Source organism: Drosophila pseudoobscura, chromosome 4 (genome assembly GCF_009870125.1).
Source record: "Drosophila pseudoobscura strain MV-25-SWS-2005 chromosome 4, UCI_Dpse_MV25, whole genome shotgun sequence".
NCBI lineage: Eukaryota > Metazoa > Arthropoda > Insecta > Diptera > Drosophilidae > Drosophila > Drosophila pseudoobscura.
Genome location: NC_046681.1, coordinates 26952096 through 26971150, shown reverse-complemented (window position 1 = coordinate 26971150; position 19055 = coordinate 26952096). Strand labels below are relative to the sequence as shown.

Here is a 19055-nt window from a genome sequence, read left to right as displayed (position 1 = left end):
TCTCCTCGCCTCTGCCTCTGCCCGTTCCTCTTCCTCTACCTTTCCGCTTTGTTGATCTGTTGCAATTGATACGAGAGTCGAACCCGCGACTTGCGACTCGCGACTGGCAAATGGAAATAACTCAACTCTCGAGATCCGCCGCATCGGACGCCGAGTCTGAGGCCGAGTCCGAGTCCGAGTCCGCGTCCGACTCTGTGGCACAGACGAAGCTGAAGCTGAAGCTGTGGCAGAGGCACATAATGATAATGGCGACAGGCAAAGGGGCAGGAGCCGTGGCAAGGGCAGCCAGGCAACAGGCGGTGGAGGTGTGGTGCAGGCCAGAAATCAGCAACAAATAAATGAGTTCATGCAACGTCTTTGAAATGAAGACAAAGTGGATGTCGGTTGTTGGATGTTGGGGTTTATGCCATTCCCATTGCCATTGGGATTGTTGCAGAGGATGCTGCTGGGGCACGGGACACGGGACACGGGGCAGAGTCTGCCGAGTGTCTAGAACAACAAGGAGGAGGCCACCGCCTATCGGATTGTGGCAGGAGTCAGGCTCTGTCTCTGGCTCTGGCATTGGCATTGGCACTGGGTGCGATGTGTGTTGTGGCAGTTCAAGAGTTCAGCCAAAACTTTGCCACCTACTACACGAGGGACCAAGGGCTTCCCTTCGATGCCTGCCTCCCTCCTCCACTCGACTCCTTGGGTGCCGTACATATGTATGTGGGCGTGTCTGGCACTTTTGCTTTCCCAAAAAACGATCCCCAGTCGTGGATCCATGTGGGGTCTTTCCAATGCCAATTAATCACAAATTCTGGGGCTTATTTTTTATTTTTCGTTTAAATATTTATTCTCTTGATTTCGTTTCGCTATTACAAACTATGGTTCTTATGGATCGCACAGTTCTTGGCAGATCCTAACTATCGAAAACATTTTTACAGCATTAAGATTACACAATTAGCATCACGCACAAGTGAAGAACTATATAATATACGATCTATACACATACGTACTACACATAATAACTATCTTAAGCAAGCTTTAGGCTATACCTTCGTTTCCTCGTTTATTTGCTTGTGTTTATACAAGGGTCGTCGTTCTCCCTCTCTCAAACAATTACTAAACAAAACTTTATACAATTTTCCCCTCAACATTATATCACCCTCGTTATACGATATATATCCTACGAATGGGAAGTGGAAAACGCGAATGTTGTATGGGAGATTGTGCGGCCGTAAAACTAGTTTAGGTTTTAGGGTTCTATTGGGGTTCGTCTTCCGCTTGGAGCTTAATGTCTAGGCTCTAAATGCTTACAACTTATGGCTGTTCTACCTGCTTCATCTCTCTCCTGTCGCTGTCGTCCTCGTGTGTGCAAGCAGATGAGTCTCAGAGAGTCTTTGTTGGCTTTGTGGTTGTCGTTTACTACTCGTTAAAGTTAACTATTACGATAATACACTCGGAAAAACATATCAACTGAAGATTTACTTTCTTCCCTTGGCTTCAGAAAGTCCCCTTAGATTAAAAGTGTAAAACTTGACTTAAATTAAAAGCTAAGTATCAAAATAATATGTTTTTACTGGCTAGAATCTGAATGCTTTTCTTCAGAGGAATATAAATAATAGAACTTATAATATTCCTTGTGAGCTTTTGAAACAAAATGTTTATAGTTTTGATGAATATAAATATAAAACTTGTCGAATCAGGCAGAGAGTATTTTTTTTTAAATGTTGAGGAGCTTTTTTAATTCCAGTATTTTTTCTGTCCAAGTTTTACCTAATATACCGAACGTATTTCTACGGTCTAAATAATTCGGACTTATCTCTTCCATTTTGGTATTTTTCTTATACAATTCAGTCGTTCAGTATGTCAGTATTTTTTTTATCTCAGTATTTTTTCGTTGTAGCTCGTATTTTTTCGAAATAGCTTTTTTTAAGAATCTACAAAAAATACCAAAAAAATCCCACACGTTGGGAGACTTTCTTGAAAATCAGCATAGCTGTTTTCCGAGTGTAATTACATCTATGTGCCATAGGGGATATCATACCTATTTATCATATAGTATATATACAGCATTAATGTGTGTGTGTGCGTGTATGTGTGAGTGTTTTGCATATTCGTGTGTGTGAGTGTGTGTGTGGCAAGGGTGTATGTATGTATGGGGTGCAAGTAATACTATGATGCATGTACAGCGCTCCTCAGGAATCCTCTCCTGTCCTATCACATCCTTGTACCCACATTACCCCGCTGCGTGGGCTGTGGCGGGGGGGCATGGCCGTGGCGCGGCAGCGACACGTGTGGCAGGTGGGTGGGCGGACCGCCGCCCAGCGGGGAGATGGAGGGCGAGCGGGTGGCCAGCGGTGAGAGCGAGGGCGAGAACGAGGGCGACATGGCGGAGGAGGTGCTGAAGCTGCCGCTGGCCTCGTGGCCGATGGGGGAGCGGGGCAGGCCCCCGGCCATGCTCAGGTGCGGGGGCAGGCGCATCGGCAGGTTGATGGCCCGCGGCGCGACGTTAGTGAGCAGCGGCGGGGGAATGTGGGTGGGCGGTGGCGGAGGTTTCAGCACCACGCTGCCCGCCCCCGCGGACGAGTGGGAGGAGGAGTGCTTGCTCTTGGCGGACGAGGAGGCGCCACTGCCGCTGTGGCCGCTGTGCTCCGACATGGTGTCGTCCTTGAGGCGCGCAATCTCCGAGAAGACGTGTGCCAGGGGCTGGTACTGCGGCCCCCAGTCGAGCAGATAGTCCCAGTTGTAGCTCCCCGTCAGCTCCTCCTCGCTGTGGACAATGGAGCTGAGGGACCCGCCCACATTGCTGCCCCCCACCACGACGGGCACGGGCACGGGCACCTCTCCGTAGCTGCCCATCATCGCCGCTCCATGGCCGTGGCCCGTGATGGCCGTTCCGATGGTCCCAATGCTGCCCGCTGTCGTTGCGGCATCGTCCGCACTGCTGCCTCGCTCGGAGCCACCGCCATTGCCGCCGGCGACATCGTTGAGCTTCGCGTAGATGAGATTCGTGATGTCCGAGCGGGCGGTGGCGGCATCCTCGTCGTGGAACATGTGCAGCGAGTCCACCATTGGCATCGTCATGGGCATGGTCATGGGCATCGGGATGGGGTGGCTGCTGCCGGCCATGCTGGAGGCGCCTCCCCCTCCCCCACTGCCGCTGGGATCGTGATCCACGATGCCCAGACGCGCCAGATACTCCTGTGTGTTCTGCACGGAGATGTCCGAGATGCGTCCATCGTCGCTGCCCCCTGCACCGCCGCCGCCGCGATGATGCAGCGGCCCCTCGTTGATCATGCGGATCTCCTCGTCCTCGCCATCATCCTCGGCCGATCCCCGGCCACTGGAGCCGGACTGCTCGGAGCCGGACAGCTCTGAAGTGGTGGCTGCCCCGGAGCTACCCGCATGGGGACCAAAGGGCGGGATCTCGTCGTACTTCGGCGGCGCAAACTGCCCGGAGGCGCCTCCTGCCGCTCCACCCGAGATGCCACCCCGAATGGGGATCGTGTCGAAGGCACTGGGATCCACGTAGCTGTTGGAATTGCCCACGCCCACCGTCTCCGTGCTGAGATGTGGCTTGACCACATTTCGCGGCTTGCGGCTCCGCATGTGGATGAAGAGGAAGATGCCAGCGGCGGCACAGAGGACCAGCAGGAAGGCGATCAGCAGACCGATGGCCCAGTCGCCCATGGTTCCGCCGCCGCCGTTGATGCCAGCGCTGGCCAGATTCGTTCCGGGATGTGCCAGAGGATCCAGGGCGATCTCCACGACGGCCATCGCTGTGAGGGAGTTCTGCCGGCCCGAGGATGCGGAGATCACGAGGCTGATGTCCCGCCCATCGTGGGACCCCAGGCTGTCGTCGTCGAGCTTCAGCTTCCGTTTGATCAGCACCGCTCCGCTGCTGCGATTGACCTTGAAGTGGGTGTGGGGGGCACTCAATTGGTAGACCACGCGTCCGTCGGGCCCACTGTCTGCGTCCGTGGCTGTGACCTGCCCCACGACGAAGCCCTGCGGCAGAGCGGCAGCTGCCGGCAGCACGAAGCGGTAGGTTCTCTCAGAGAACTGGGGAGCAAACTCATCCCGCGAGTCCACCTCCACGCGCACGGCCACGCGTGCCCCCTTGCCACCCATGTCGCTGGCCCGCAGCTCCATGTCGTAGCGCTGGCGCTGCTCGAAGTCGAAGACAGCCGCCGAAGACACCATCCCCGAGTGTGAGTCCACGCGGAAGAGCTTCCAGGAGCTGTCGTCCCCGGATGCGGGGGCAAGGCTGTAGTTGAGGGCCCCGAAGGGACCTCTGTCCAGGTCGCTGGCATGCGCCTGAAACACGCTGCTGCCCACCGGCTCGTTCTCCGCGATGAAGTGCACGTACTCGGAGAGCGGGAACTTTGGCTCATTGTCGTTCTCGTCGTGCAGCTCCAGGTGGAAGGGCTGCAGGCTGCAGAGCGGGCGCGGATGGTGGCTGTCGCAGGCGCGTATGATCAGCTCATAGCTGGTGGCCCCACTGTCGTAGTCCAGACGATTGTTGACGAACAGCACGCCCGAGACGAGGTCGATGGTGAACATGTGCTCATCGTTGCCAGAGGTGATGTCGTAGACCACCTCCGAGTTCGGAGAGTTCTCCTGGTCCGCATCCAAGGCGACCAGCTGGGCAATGGAGTACCTCAAGGGAGCCAGCTCGCTGATCTCCGCCTCGTACTTGGCGCTGCGGTCGAAGATCGGGAAGTTGTCATTGGCATCCAGGACGGTGATGACTACAGTGATGCCTGCACTCGAATTGGAGGGTGAGGATGCGGACCCAGATCCCCCTCTGTTGATCAGAAGACGCAGCTTGTACAGATCGTTCCTCTCCCGATCGAGGGGCTTCACCAGGACAATGGCCTTGGATTGGAGCAGCTCAAAGGCGGCCTCCTCGTTGCCGGCTGCAATGACGAACGGTTGATCCTGCACATCCTGCGAGAGCTGCAGCACCACCGATCCCAGAGGAGCCGCCTCGCTGATCTGGGCGCGATACTGCGTCTGCTGGAACTGTGACCGGGCGGATCCGCTGTCGCTGGCCTGCACTCTGAGAAGCGTGGCCCCGAAGAGCGAGTGCTTTCCCCCATCTCTGGCCAGAATCCTCACAAAGTAGTCCCCACTTGCGGATTCGGGGATCTGTAGACGACTCATGTTGACTGAAACCACACCACTGGACGCACCCACGGAGAAGCCTTCGACTGGAGGGTCTATGGAGTACCGGATCTTTGAGTTGCTGCCCTCGGCATCCGCATCCGTGGCATTCACTGAGAGGAGCTCCAAGTCCATCGAGAGACTGTCGGCCACCTCGGCCACAGCGGGAAGGATGGCAAAGTAGGCGGGCGGCTGCTGGGCCAGGAATACCGGGGCATTGTCGTTCTCATCGTTCACGCGCACAGTCAGAGTAGTCCTTGCCTCGTGGGCCGCATCGGAGGCAATCACCTCCAGCTGGTACTCCTGCTGCAGTTCGTAGTCCAGGCGCCGCTTCAGCACCAGCTTCCCGCTGTAGCGGTCCAAGGCGAACAGGGTGAGGCTCTCGTCGTCCACAGAGGATTCACTGACCAGGCGGTACGTCAGAGTGGGATAAGTGTCCACATCGTTGGCCGATATGGAAGCTATCACGGCTCCGAGTTCGGTTGCTAAAGGAGGGAAGAGAAGAGATATAGGAATGGGAAAGGGTTAAGTGAGGAATGCAAAAGAGGATTAAGAGTATATATTTATGGAGAACATTCTTTCAATACCCTTGGAACTTATTCAACCCTGTCCGACTTGAGCGAGAATTTGAGAGCGACCAACTCTGCAGAAATGTAGGTGTCCAGGCACATATCACGTATAAAAACCCAAATGCATATGCGCTAATAATAAATAGAAAGAAAATGGAATAAATAGGAAAGAAAGAGAGAATTCCTTCCTTTCTTCTCTCTCACTCATGCCTCACCATATCACGAGCACTCTTTCCTTTTTGGTTCTCTTCTTCACTGCATCCCCCTACTGCGTGGCAGTGCGAAAGGGACAAAGCTTGACGAATAGTCAAGCCCGCACACACACACACATTGCTAGAACTCACGTGATCGAAAGGAAAAAAGCGAGACAAACGAAAAGATTAAACATTTTAGAAGTTTACACATGAAAGAAAAGTAATTATGCAAAAATTATATGTTTATTTACATATATATCAAACATTTTACATATCCATCACTCATTGCCGCACTTTTCCTTCGTCGAGCTGCATTTTTGTTGCCATTTTGCCTCTTTCTGCGCCCCCGCCGTTGAGCAGACACATTAATTTGCAATAAAATACCCTTTTGGTTCTTTTCAATGCATCAGTACACTAAACTTCATTACACACCTGCTCGACATTTTACCCAATGGATTTTTCACCATTTTCCGCATTTTCACGGAATGAAAATCGGAGCTAACTCACGAACGCGTGCTTTGACCGGGTGAAAAAATTTGAGTGAGCGCGGCGCTAAGGCGTTCATTCTATGCTCTCCTGCTCCTCTTTCTATTTTCTCTTCCTCCTACGCTCTCTCGAGCATTTTTGCTTATGCTTAACTCCACTCCTCTTCTCATTCTCTGCTACTGCAAAGCGAGATCAATTCATTTAATTAAATTAAGTAATTTCACAAATAGAAATCAATATATTTAATTACATTAAGTAATTTCAACATGCGCTCAACCTACACCGGCCACTGCAACTCACTCTCCCACCAGTCTATCCATCTCATTTCCACTCCCACACTCTTTTGAGTGACTTTTGCTCAAGATGAGATTATACAAGGTGGTCCGCTATGTTATGTATGTTACACTCACCATTGCTGTGAGCGATTGTTTGTTGAGAGAGAGAAGCAGGAGTGGGAGAAGTGATGGCAATTAGGAAGAGCAGCAGGAAAGGGCGTACCCTGGTGAAGGGGGGATTCAGCATGCTTGATAGTAGCAAACATATTAGTATTTAATTTTCACTGCACATTTAAAATAAATGTTTTTGCTTAACTGATTTGATTTTTCTAAAAATAATGTAACATCATTATCAAACGCGTAACAATCACGTCCCCCTTCGCGAAATATTAGTTACGCCCTTGGTAGCAGAATGAGGATCAAAGAATACACGACATTTGCGCCGCTCTCACTTCAATTTTTTCACCCGGTCAAGGCGTGCGTGCCTATATAAGCTCCGATTTTCAATCCGTGAAAATGCGGAAAATGGTGAAAAATCCAACGGGAAAAATGTCGCGCAGGTGTGTGAAGTGAATTAAAGTGTGGTGATTCAGTGATTATATATAAAAATTGTTTTTTAGTGCAAGAAATTGTGTTTGCTCAATGGCGGGGGCGGAGAAAGGCAAAATGGCAATAAAAAGGCAGCTCATCGAAGGAAAAGTGCGGCAATAAGTGTTATTTATCTGCAATGTTTCATATAATGTAGAAAAACATATTATTTTTGCATAAATACATTTTTTTTCATGTGCAGAAACCTAAAATGTGTTGTTTTTTCGATTCGTTTTCGCAAAAGTAGCTGAGTGCGAGAGAGAGCAATTAGGAAGAGGAGCAGGAGATCAAAGAATGAGCGCATTTGCAGCGCTCTCACTTTCGTTTTACCGCCGTCAAAAGCGCGCGTTCGTAAGTCAGCTCCGCGCTTAAATTCGAGAAAATTCGGGAAATGGTGAAAATCCATCTGGTAAAATGTCGCGGAGGTGTGTGAAATGAAGTTAAGATATAAATGTGCAAAATAAATGTGTTTTACTGCAAGAAAAGTGTTTGGTAAAGGCCGGGGGCGCAGAAGAAGAAAAAATGGCGGCAAAAGTGCAGATCTCCAAAAGTGCAGCAATTTTCATATATGCATGTGTATATATTTTAATTACATATGTGATATGTATATACATATGTGGACTAAAACATATTTTTTTGCATTAATTCTTTTTTTTCATGTGGAAAATCCAAAATGTTTCATTGTCGTCCGTTTTTTTGTTTCGTTTTTCGTTTTCGCAAAAGTAGCGGAATAGGTCGTGGGAGAGAGAGCGAATGGAAAGAGGAGCGGGAGAGCATAGAATGAATTGGCGCCGCTCTCACTCAAATTTTTTCACCCGGTTAAAGCGCGCGTTCGTAAGTTAGCTCCGATTTTCAATCCGTGAAAAGCTCGGAAAATGGTGAAAAATCCAACGGGTAAAATGTCGCGCAAGTGTCTAGTGAAGCTGTTGATCAAGGGCTAAGAAAAAGGCAAAGTGGCAATAAAAATGCATTTCGTCGAAGGAAAGGTCATCAATGTGTGATTTACGTGTTTGCGTAAAATATTATTTGGCATTAATCCTTTTTTTCATGTGTAAAAATCTAAAATGTGTTTTTTTCCGTTGTCTCGCTTTTTTTTTCGTTGGATCACGTGAGTTCCAGAAGTGTGTGTGTGTGTGCGTGCTTGACTGTTCGTCAAGTTGTATCCCTTTCCCACTCCCACGCAGTAGTGGGATGCAGTGAAGAAGAGAAGCAAAAAGGAATGAGTGCTCTCGTTCCAAGTGAAGTTCGTGAAAGGGTGAGGCACTCCCAAAAGTGCAGATCTGACGCTCTCTTGTTTGGTGTTTCCACACGAACTTCCGCCCTCCAGTGCCTCACCTTAAATTAATATGCCTAAAATGTGTGCTCTTATTGGAAATCTACATTCCTGCAGCGTAGCTGCCGACTGTCGACGACAGGTAATTGATTCTGTAGTTTTATATTTTTGGTATATCGTTGTAAAATATTAGAATCAACTATTTCGAATGATATTTTCTTTTATTTTGTTGGGTATTTTGTTTGGAATTTCATCGTAGAAATAGTTGAATGGCGGCTCATTGTTTCTGTTTGAATAATTAGTAAAAAAGGGGAGATCTGTCTGTTTCTCTAAATATTTCTGTCTTTTCGTACAATTTCCATTAAATTTGCCAGAAATTCCTGGACCCTCGGTAAATATAATTTCTATAACTTTGTAGATAAGTCTCCAAGGGTATTTAAAGTCTCCATTTTGCAGTATTTTTCCAGTTTTTAAAGCTATAAATTGCTGGGGGGGTGTTGCACTTACCTTCGCTGACGGTCACGAGATTGTTGGGCGGGAACGTTGGCTGGTTGTCGTTGACATCGACGATCTGCACCCGAACGGTGGACGTGCCCGTCATTTGGGGCACTCCCTCGTCCGTGGCGATGATCTTCAGGTTGTAGACGTCGCGGATCTCCCGATCGAGGACGATGTTCGTCTTGACGATGCCGCTGAAGGCGGGCTCGATGACGAAGGCGTTGTCGTGGTTTCCGTCGACGATGTGGTACCGCAGACGGGCATTGGCGCCGGCGTCCGAGTCGAAGGCCTGGACCTGGGCGACGAAGGTGCCCTTGCTGTTGCCTTCGGAGACGGTGGCCACGAACTGCCGCTGCGAGAACTGCGGACTGTTGTCGTTCTCGTCCTGCAGCTCGACGACGAGCTCCGCGTAGCTCGAGAGGATGGGGCCGTCCGAGCTGCGGGCCACCAGCACGAGGCGCAGCTCATTCGGCTGCATGCTGGCGAGGGCAAAGGACGTGGAGGACAAGGCGCGCTGACTGCGAGTGCCGTTCCGATCCTCTTCGGCCACGGAGGGATCCTCTGTCACCTCCTCGTAGTGCATGGCCCGACCGCGACTCAGGGCCGCCAGCGTGGGCGTGGCAAAGCGGTCGTAGTCGAGGAGCGAGGGATTGGCCACACGGATCTCCCCAGAGGATGGGTCCAGCGAGAAGATGCCCTCGTCGTTGCCTGCCCCAAAGGAGAACTGCACCTTCTGGCGGCGTCCGTCGCTGCGGACGGCCACCACCTGGAGGAGTCTCAGGCCCGCGGGCGAGTTCTCGCGGAGCTTCACCCTGTAGGTCTCGTTCTGGAAGCGGAGCACGGGGGCTCCCTGCGGCGGCTCGCCCACCAGCAGCTCGATGAGTCCGACGCTGCTCTGGGGGGGATTTCCCTTGTCCCTGGCGACCACCTCCAGCTGGAGGAGTCGTCCCGACTCGCTGGCCAGACTCTGGGTGGCACTCAACGCCCCCGTGTTGGGGTTGATGCGGAACTTGCCGGCGTCTCCCTTCAGGGAGTAGAGCAGCTCCCCGTTGAGCCCCTGATCCGCGTCGTGCGCCTGCACCTTGAGCAGCGTCTGCCCGGGCTGGATGAGGGCCGGCACCTGGCCGATGTACGGATACCTCTCGAACACGGGCCGGTTGTCGTTCACATCCAGGACATTGATCTGCACGGCCACGCGGGCGGACCGGACCTCGTAGCGTCCCCCATCGGTGGCCAGAACCATGAAGCTGTAGCTCGACTGAAGCTCGCGATCGAGTTTTCTGCGGTGGAAAGAGTAATGGGGAATGATTCAATTAGTGGGGGCATCGAGGGGACGGGGGAACGGGGGGACGGGGGGGATGGCAGATGCCTCTGCGACACTAATTAGATCTCTTTTCTTATATTATATATAATCGTAATCCTAGCCATAATTAACCACACGAATGGATGTGCAATTGATCCACCAGGAATCCAGCAGAGTGGAGCGGCCGGGAGGGGTGGGGAGGGGAGGGGACACTGACTGGTAATTAAGTCATTTGTTGGGGCAGAGTGGAAGACGGTGCACACTCAATTCGCATTAGCATTCGGTGGAGTAATCCGTGGCAGCCACAGCCACAGCCCCCATTCTGCCTATCGCTATCATGCGGCAGGCCCCCACCCCCCGCTCTCCCCCCTGTTGAGGCATGGGGCACAACATGTTTGCTGCCACAAATAATAAACCAAAATGATTACAATCCTCTACTCTCCTTGGATTCCTTAGCCACAACTCCCCCCCCTGCTGCCCTGCTGCCCTGCCGCCCTGCTGCTCTCTGGCTCTGTGGCTCTGTTGCATGTTGGCCAATAAAACGAATTTAGCAAATTACAAGCTCATCCCGTGGCCAAGTCCAGGGTCTGGGCTCTGGGCTCCATTTTATGAATTGAATCAGTCAAAGTGAGGGAAAGGCTACAGAGATCCGAGATCCAGAGAAGTGCCTTGTCCATGTCCCCCGTTGCCCTGCCCTTTCCCGTTCCGACTGGCTTTTGTGGCTTTGAAACAACAGCAGAAATGCTTTCAAGGGTCAGTCATCAGTCGCTGTTGTTGTCGTCTGCCTCCTCAGACGGCGGACAGACGGCGGGGAGCTACGAACAAGCAAGGAATGGGCCTGCGACTGGGCCGGCGACTGGGCCTAGGCTCTTGCCTGCCTGCTTGCTGCCTTGTCCATCGCCAGTCCGTCAGTCAGAGAGCTCTCTGGCTAAGAAAGAAACTACGAGGAACAACCGCCGGACCGGACAAGCGGCAGGCGGCAGGCGGCAGTCGGCAGGCGCATTTTTGTCTTTTACTGGGCATACCCTTACGCCTCAGAGAGGGTATACGGGTTTTGGGGAGTGGATTGGAACTTGAAGCCCTTCTTAAAGAGCCTGGCGTTCATCGGAAGGCTTGATCGTGGCATTTAGAGGCTTGTGTGGCTGCCAGGAGCTCTTCTTATGGCCTTTCTACAGCCCAAAACTTGCGGATAAACGTTGAAGGATGTCCGCTATGGTCTGAAATACCTGCCTTTCTATATAGTCCTTCCAAAATACAGACTTCCAGCCCCCCCGTTAGGGTATTCACAGTCTCTGCCACGCATCTAGCATTCCTTTGGGTATTTTTTTTTTGCTCTTTGTCCGCGACCGCGAAAGTCCAAGTCCAATAGCAAATCCAAGTCCAAGACTAACAACAACGTCACGAATTGTCTGTCTGTCTGATTGTCTGCTCTACAATTCTGCTCTGTGTGCCATTACCTCTCCATGTGGCAGGCAGGCAGCAGGCAGGCAGGCAGGCAGGCTCTCTGTTCATGCCACTGCCACTGCCCCATCCTCCTCTGCTGCTGCTGCTGCTGCTGCTGCTGTTGTTGTGTTTTTTGTCTGTTCTTAAGTCCAGTGTCCCTCTTTCCCTCCCCCTCCCTCTCCCCCCTCTGTCGCCGTCTCGCTGTTTTAGGTTTTTTGTGCATTTTGGTGGCGGGGTTTTCGTTTTTATTGTTTGCCGACAATCAGCGAAAGATAAAAATTGGTACATGACAGCGGATCGCGTTTGTATAAATGGCAACACTGACGCTACTGTCATTTCAAGTGCCCCCGCTGCCCAGTCCGTGCCCCCCCCATGCCCCATGCCCCGTCAGAACTCTGGCCCCTGGCCGGAACTGCACCAAAAAGAGCCATGTCCAGACGGAACAAGCAATTGTTGTCATCATTGATTGTCAATAAGCATAAATCTGCACCAGAGGGGGCCTGCCTCCAAGTAGCAGGAGAGCAGGAGAGCAGGAGCGCGGCGAGGGGACTCTGAATCCGCATCCAAGTCCAGTTCTCGAGAGGCTATTTATAGGAATGCGTGCGCGTCGCTCGCTGTCTGTACGGGAGGGGGGTGGGGGGCTGGAGGGGGGGCTGGACAGGAGACGGATCCCCGCAACATTGTCGTCGAGTCGCAGACGCGTAGGATGCGCCCAGGGATTAGCCTTAGCCCCATTTCGCGTTCCGTTGAGGAAATTATGGCAATGTTCTGTGCGCGTCCTTGCAGGAGATCAAGGTTTCAGATAAGATCCGAAACGATACATTGACTTCTTCCAGACCAACTCCTACTCAGAGGAGCCACCACTCCTCCACTCCTCCACTGCTTTGGGGCAGAACCCCTGCCCTTGGGCTTATTTAAGTAGGGAAAAGCTTTCTCCCAAAGATACAGAGGGATCTCATAGGGCTCAAGACTCACCCGACGGTCGTGATGAGGCCGCTCTTGCTGTCGATGGCAAACTGCCATTGCGTCTCATTGGCCAGCGAGTAGACGAGTCGCGCATTGACGCCCAGGTCCGCGTCGGTGGCCTTGATCCGCACCACGCTCGCCCCGAGGGGGGCGTCTTCCGCCACGCTGGCCATGTACTTGGGCAGGTCGAAGCGCGGCGCGTTGTCGTTCTGGTCCTCCACGAGGACGGTGATGTTGCAGTGCCCCTGGCGACTGGTGGGCTGGCCGCGGTCCGAGGCCTGCACCTGGAGCGTGTAGCGGGCGTGCTGCTCCCGGTCGAGCGGGCGGCAGCTCAGCTCCCCCGAGCGGGCGTCGATGCTGAACTTGTTGCCCAGATTGCCGCCTGAAAAGAGGGAGGGTTCAGGGGTTGGGTCTCGGGGAGAGGCCCGAGGCCGAGGTCTCACCTGTGATGCTGTAGATGATGTCCGCATTGGGGCCCTCGTCCAAGTCGCTGGCCACCACCGTGTGGATGACGCCCGCCTCGCTGTTCTCGGGCACCGAGAGACCGTAGCACGAGCCCGGACGGAACTCAGGGGCGTTGTCGTTGACGTCTCCGATGGTTACGATGACGGTGGCCACGTCGAAGTGCTGGCCGTTGTTGCTGTCCGCGGCGGCGTTCTCCGAGGACCTCTGCTTCCGCACAGCGGCGGCCGAGGAGGAGGCGGTGGCCAGGCGGTTGGCGTCCCGCACGTAGACGGGCAGGATGTAGCTGCCTTGGGTCTCCCGATCGAAGGCCCCGCGCGTGGTCACGATCCCCCGCTGCCAGTCCACGTGGAAGAGGTCTCCGGCGATGCCAGAGGGAATCTCGTAGCTCAGATTTGCTAGAAGGAGATTCAGGGGTAAGGGGGATGGGGTCAAGGAACTAGAGATGCGATCCTCACCATTGTCGCCGCCGTGGAAGGACTTTGCCGTGACCTGCAGCACAAAGCTGCCGCTGGGGACGTTCTCCAGGATGGTGGCGCGGTAGACGGCCTGCAGGAAGCGGGGCGGGTTGTTGTGGCTCCCCTGGACGAGCAGCTGGAGGCTGAGAGTGCTCTTCCTGGGCTCCGGCAGCCCGTGATCGACGGCGCTGATCAGGAGGGTGAAGCGTCCGTTCTTGTCCGCGTCCTCGGAGGCCGGCGGCAGGGACTTGACCAGCTCTATCACGCCCGTCGCTGCGCTGATGCGGAAGCGTCCCTCGCCGTTGCCCCCCTCGATGTCGTAGGCGAGGCGCCCGTTGTCGCCGGCATCGCGGTCGAGGGCCACAACGTGGGCCACCGTCTCGCCGATGCGCGTGGCGTCGCTGAGGAAGACGGAGGCGGAGCCGCCCTTCGCGAGGGGCGACACGAACTCCGGGGCATTGTCGTTGGCGTCGAGGACGCGCAGCCGCACTGTGACGGAGGTCTGGAGGCGCTCGCTGGCGTTGGAGGACTGGTCGAGGGCCTGGACGATGAGCGTGTACTCCTGGACGGCCTCGAAGTCCAGCGGCGCCTGCAGGCTGAGGGACCCCGTGAGGGAGTCCACCGCGAAGACGGGCGCCGCCTGCTCCTGGGTCTCGTTCAGCAGCGGGAAGTACCGCAGCAGGCGGTACTGCAGCTCCCCGTTGGTGCCCGTGTCCGCGTCGGTGGCCGTGAAGTTGTGCACGACGGCGCCCACGGCCGTGGCCTCGCTCAGCCGCAGCTCGACGGGGTCCCGGGGCCAGTGGGGGGCGTTGTCGTTGACGTCCGCCACCTCGATCTTGACGGTGACGGCGCTGCTCTGTGGATTGTTGCTGGCCGTCGTGTCCAGGGCGCGTATCTCCAGCCGGAACTCGGCCTGCACTTCGCGGTCCAGGAGGCGGGCCACCACGAGGCTCCCCGTGTGCCGGTCGATGTCGAAGGCGCCCTCGATGAGGTCCTTGCTCAGCGGATTCAGGGTGTACGTGACCCGCAGATCGTCCTCGGCGTCCGTGTCCGTGTCCTCCAGACTGTTGTTGGTGTCCAGCAGCAGCAGCCGCTCGCTGGGCGTGATGGAGCCCACCACATGCCCCACATGGGCGTCCTCCCGTACCTGTGGAAGGAGTGGGGGACAATTATAGATTATTTTTGTGGCTTATTAAGAAGGGGGGAGGGGGAGAGCGGCAGAGGATGCTCCATTTGGGGCCTCTGGAGGCTGGAGTCTGGGGTCTGGGGTCTGGGGTCTCGAGACTCTTGAACGCAATGTTGTCCGCGTATCTTAATCTCAACAACAGTGTTGAAAATCCAATCTTAAAGCAATAATTCATACTTCAAGATTACGAAGGCAGCAAACATTTAAAAATTTCCTCCTCCCTCCCGCCGCCTGCCACAGCAGCAGAAGAGGCAGCAGGCAGCAAAGGAAGCAGCCAAAGAAACAGAAAAAAGAGCACAGCAGAGCAGAGCAGAGCAGAGCAGAGCAGAGCAGAACCCCAAAGTCCAGTCTTGGGTCCCCATTCCAATCCACGGATACCCATTCTCCATTCGCCAGAGACAGCGATGGAGAGACAGAGAGACAGAGACACAGAGAGAGCCGGAGCGCAGTTCATGGCAAATGGCATTAAAAAGAAATTATGCATTCCGACCGAACTTGGCGGCCCCGAAAATCACTGAAGAAAAATGTGTGGCAGGAGGCAGGGGGGCAAGGGGGCAAGGGGGGGGGCAGAAGAAACTCTGCACAAGAATTTAATATGCAAAACCGCAAAAACCGTTCAGAGGTCTACCCAAAAAAAAGAACAGAATACAGGAAATGGAACAGAACTTGAACGAAGTGATAGATACCCTGGAAAAGGGCTGGGGCAGGGCCTCAAGGGCCAGAGGGATGTGCAATAGAGGTTGGAAATATAAGGACTATGCCAGAAGCACTTTTGAGGTCCTTTTAAGCCACTCTTTAGGCCATTTGTGGCGGTTTTTTGGGAGAGGAATGAAGGAGAAACAGGACTCTGTCTCTAAGCAAACGAGTCTGGGTGGGGGAGTGGCTGTGGCTCTATAGAGGCTTGGGGATGTGTCTAGAAGGCATTGAATGCCATGGAAAAGGGATCCCAACTTTGACAACGAGGCCACAGGCAGCAAAGAGGAGGGAATTTCGGGAGATCTTTGAGCTAATTCAATCGGAATGAAGATGGATATATATCGGAGGGAAAGAAAACGTTTGATCAAGGCTTCTTACACAGGGACTCCCAGGGAGAAGTGCTTCAACCAACCGAGGAAAGCTGTTGCACGACGCGAGACACAATAAAGGAGATTCAGACGCCTCCTGGGATCGGCATTGCCTGCTTTTCTTAGGGTATTCCTCAAAAGGGTATAGGAAAAACATAAAAGGTTCTTTCTGTCTTCTGTTGTCTTTTGGTTTTTTAAGGCCTCTCTCTGCGTGTGTGTGTGTGTGTGTGTGGTAGTATCTTTTTTCATAAAAAACCCAAAAAATCATTGCGAATATTCTGTATGTTGTTGCTGGAGGTTGCTGGTTGCTTGTTGGGTCGCCAAAATGGAGACACAAAAATGACAGTCACGAGATTTATGCCCCGCCAAGATTACGCAGTTGGCTGCCTGCTCCTCAAAGCAGGAGGCCAGGAGGGCAGGAGGGCAGGAGGGAGCTCTCTTTTTTTGGTTCCAAAGGATACCCAAAACTAGCGACTACTGGGGGCGGGGGAGGGGCGGAATTATGCACAAAAATGGCGCATGGAACCCCGAAACCCAATCTCTGGGTGGGAGCAGGGGGGGCGCTTTGCAGCAGGGGGGGAATTGCTTAATTACATTGGATTTATTTGTGGCAATCCGTCGCTGAGTAATTGGCATCTGCCGGCTCTCGGGGCACCTCGCCACATCGCTCGCATCTCCATCAGCATCTTTGCCCCTCCAGGTGGTGCAACGCCAACGCAAAGAACAAAGGCGGACGGAATGGAATCAAAGGCAGCGCCGACAACGACGACGCAACGAAATGTGTCAATTTTAATTGTGGCCGAAGCGGATTTAAGGGAAGACGAGGTCCCGACCCGGACCGGCTCTCGAGAGGCAATTAAATGCATGTCAAAGCGTCCCAGCCATCACAGAGAGTGGGGCGGGGGGAGGGGGGAGGGGGGGACTTGGGAGTGGGCCTGGGGACTCGACTCGACGCTCGAGAGAGGGAGAGAGAGAGTGATGTGGCGCGGGGTATGCAAAACATGTGCGAATCGAACGTGATAAAAATGTTAAAGGGCCTCTTCCCAGAGGTGGTGGAGGGGGAGGAGGAGGAGGAGGAGTCTAAGCAGGCGAGGATCCGCTCTCTGTGGCATCTCGAATCGCACTTAATAGGCACGGCTCGGCCCGGCACGGCTCGGCCCGGTCGAGGACTTGTCACAGACCCAAGTGACAATTACGCGTGGAGGAGGAGGAGGAGGAGCAGGAGGAGGAGCAGGAGGAGACTCTCCTTCTCTTGCCTGTTGCTTGAATGCAAATCGCGACACTTCCCACGTCTCTGACATCTGCTTCCGCGCCAGAAGAGTCGTGTTCTCGGCCATTGTCACGTGAGAGACTGCAGAAGCGACTGCGGCCACAAATCATCTGGTGGTGGTGGCACAAAGGCAGGCGACAAACGCGCACCTCACGACCAGGAACCCCAGCCCAAAGGAGGCTTCGTGTAAAACTGGAAGCCTCGAATAGACAAAAGTTTTCCTGGAAAAAGAGGCCGCAGAGACTGGGCATAAATCTCGGGGTACTCACCCTGAAGACGAGGCTGGAGCTGGTGAACGTCGGCCGATTGTCGTTGAGATCCAGCACCTCGACGCGCAGCATTCGGAGGGTCTCTTTGGGCGGCTGGCCGCCGTCGGTGGCCGCCACGCCCAGGCGGTAGATGCTGCGCTCCTCGTGGTCGAGGACCACGCGAGTGCGGATCACGCCGGTGGCGGGATCAATGCTGAACAGGCCGTGGCCGTCCGAGTCGCGCCCCTTGACGATCGAGTAGGTGATGGAGGCGTTCTGGCCGTGGTCGCGGTCGGTGGCCCGGATGCGCACCACCTCCGTCCCGGGGGGCTGCTCCTCGCGCACGCTCACCACGTCCTCCTGGGGATCGGCGATCTCCGGCGCGTTGTCGTTGACGTCGCTCACGTGGACGCGCACCGGGACGCGGGCACTGCGCACGGGTGTGCCCTGGTCGCGGGCCTCCACCACCAGATCGTACAGCGCCCGCAGCTCCCGGTCCAGGGGCTCCCGCGTGGAGATTTCGCCTGTGGACAGAGAGGAGAGAGGAGATGTGTGAGTTCTAACTGGGTCGCAGGCGGGAAACCAGTCGAATGAGGCAAGGATTAGCTGCACGAGAGAGAGATTTCCATGTGCCCCAAAGGGGGAGTGGCAGGGGGAGACATCCCCAAGCGGACACGCAGAGGCATGGCATGGGATCGCATGGGATGGGATGTCAACCCAATGATATTCCATTGACGGATGAGCTGACAGCGTTAAAACTGTTGTTGCTCAAACACTAATGGTCATGCGGTACAGGCCGCATGCCCCATCTGGGGCTCCCATCTGTGGCTCCCATCTGCCATGCCACATCTCGAGCATATCGCAAAGAGATCGCATTTTATCGCTTGCCCCATCGTCGTTACGAGAACAGGTTTCCCCACCGAGGCGCGTTTGATCTATGATCGCCAGAGCGACATTCAAGAGAGTGGGGCATGCGGCATGGGGCAAGCATGGGGCATGGGGAACAGTAATGAATGACCGTGGGTCATGGCTGGTGGCTTGACAGTTGCCACCGTCGCAGGAGCACAGCGAACGTTGAGTGAGTCGTTCGTCTGATCCGTAATTTATGGCCAGAGGAAGGAAGAGGCTCTCACCTGTGACGGGATGCACCTGGAAGCTGCTGTTGGCCGGCAGCAGGCTGTAGCGTATGGCGGCGTTCTCGCCGAGATCCAGATCCCGGGCCGCCACCGCGCCCACCACGGAGCCGCGTCGCAGGTTCTCCTCGATCCGGAACTCGTACTGGGGCCTCAGGAAGCGCGGATCGTTGTCGTTGGCGTCGAGGACCCGCACCAGCACCCGCGTACGGGCATGGGCCGCCGGCGTCCCGTTGTCCGTGGCGAGGATCACGAGCTGGTAGCGATCCCGCGTCTCCCGGTCCAACGGGGCCCTCAGGTAGATCCAGCCCGAGTTGGGGAATATCCCAAAGTGCAGGGCCACATCGGAGGAGCCACCAGCAGTGGTTAAGGCCGTGGCCGTGGCATTGTCCGCGCCGGCGTCCACAATGCGATAGGTAATCCGAGCATTGTTGCCAGTGTCCAGGTCTGTGGCATTCACCTGAACGATCTGCAAGGGGGCAAGACAA

At 54.5% G+C, this 19055-nt stretch overlaps 1 protein-coding gene across 1 annotated transcript in view; it reads right to left on the bottom strand.

Annotated features, from left to right (window-relative positions):
* Positions 1-1902: 1902 nt before the first annotated feature.
* Positions 1903-19055, bottom strand: part of ds (dachsous cadherin-related 1) — a 75405-nt gene continuing 58252 nt past the window's right edge. The window contains exons 5-11 of the mRNA XM_002132817.3: positions 18568-19036; positions 17456-17958; positions 13667-14813; positions 13190-13606; positions 12756-13128; positions 9044-10314; positions 1903-5636 (exon numbers count right to left, since the gene is read on the bottom strand). Coding sequence (XP_002132853.2) covers positions 2203-5636; positions 9044-10314; positions 12756-13128; positions 13190-13606; positions 13667-14813; positions 17456-17958; positions 18568-19036 — 7614 coding nt within the window. The 3' untranslated portion in view covers positions 1903-2202. The remainder of the gene's footprint in view (positions 5637-9043; positions 10315-12755; positions 13129-13189; positions 13607-13666; positions 14814-17455; positions 17959-18567; positions 19037-19055) is intronic.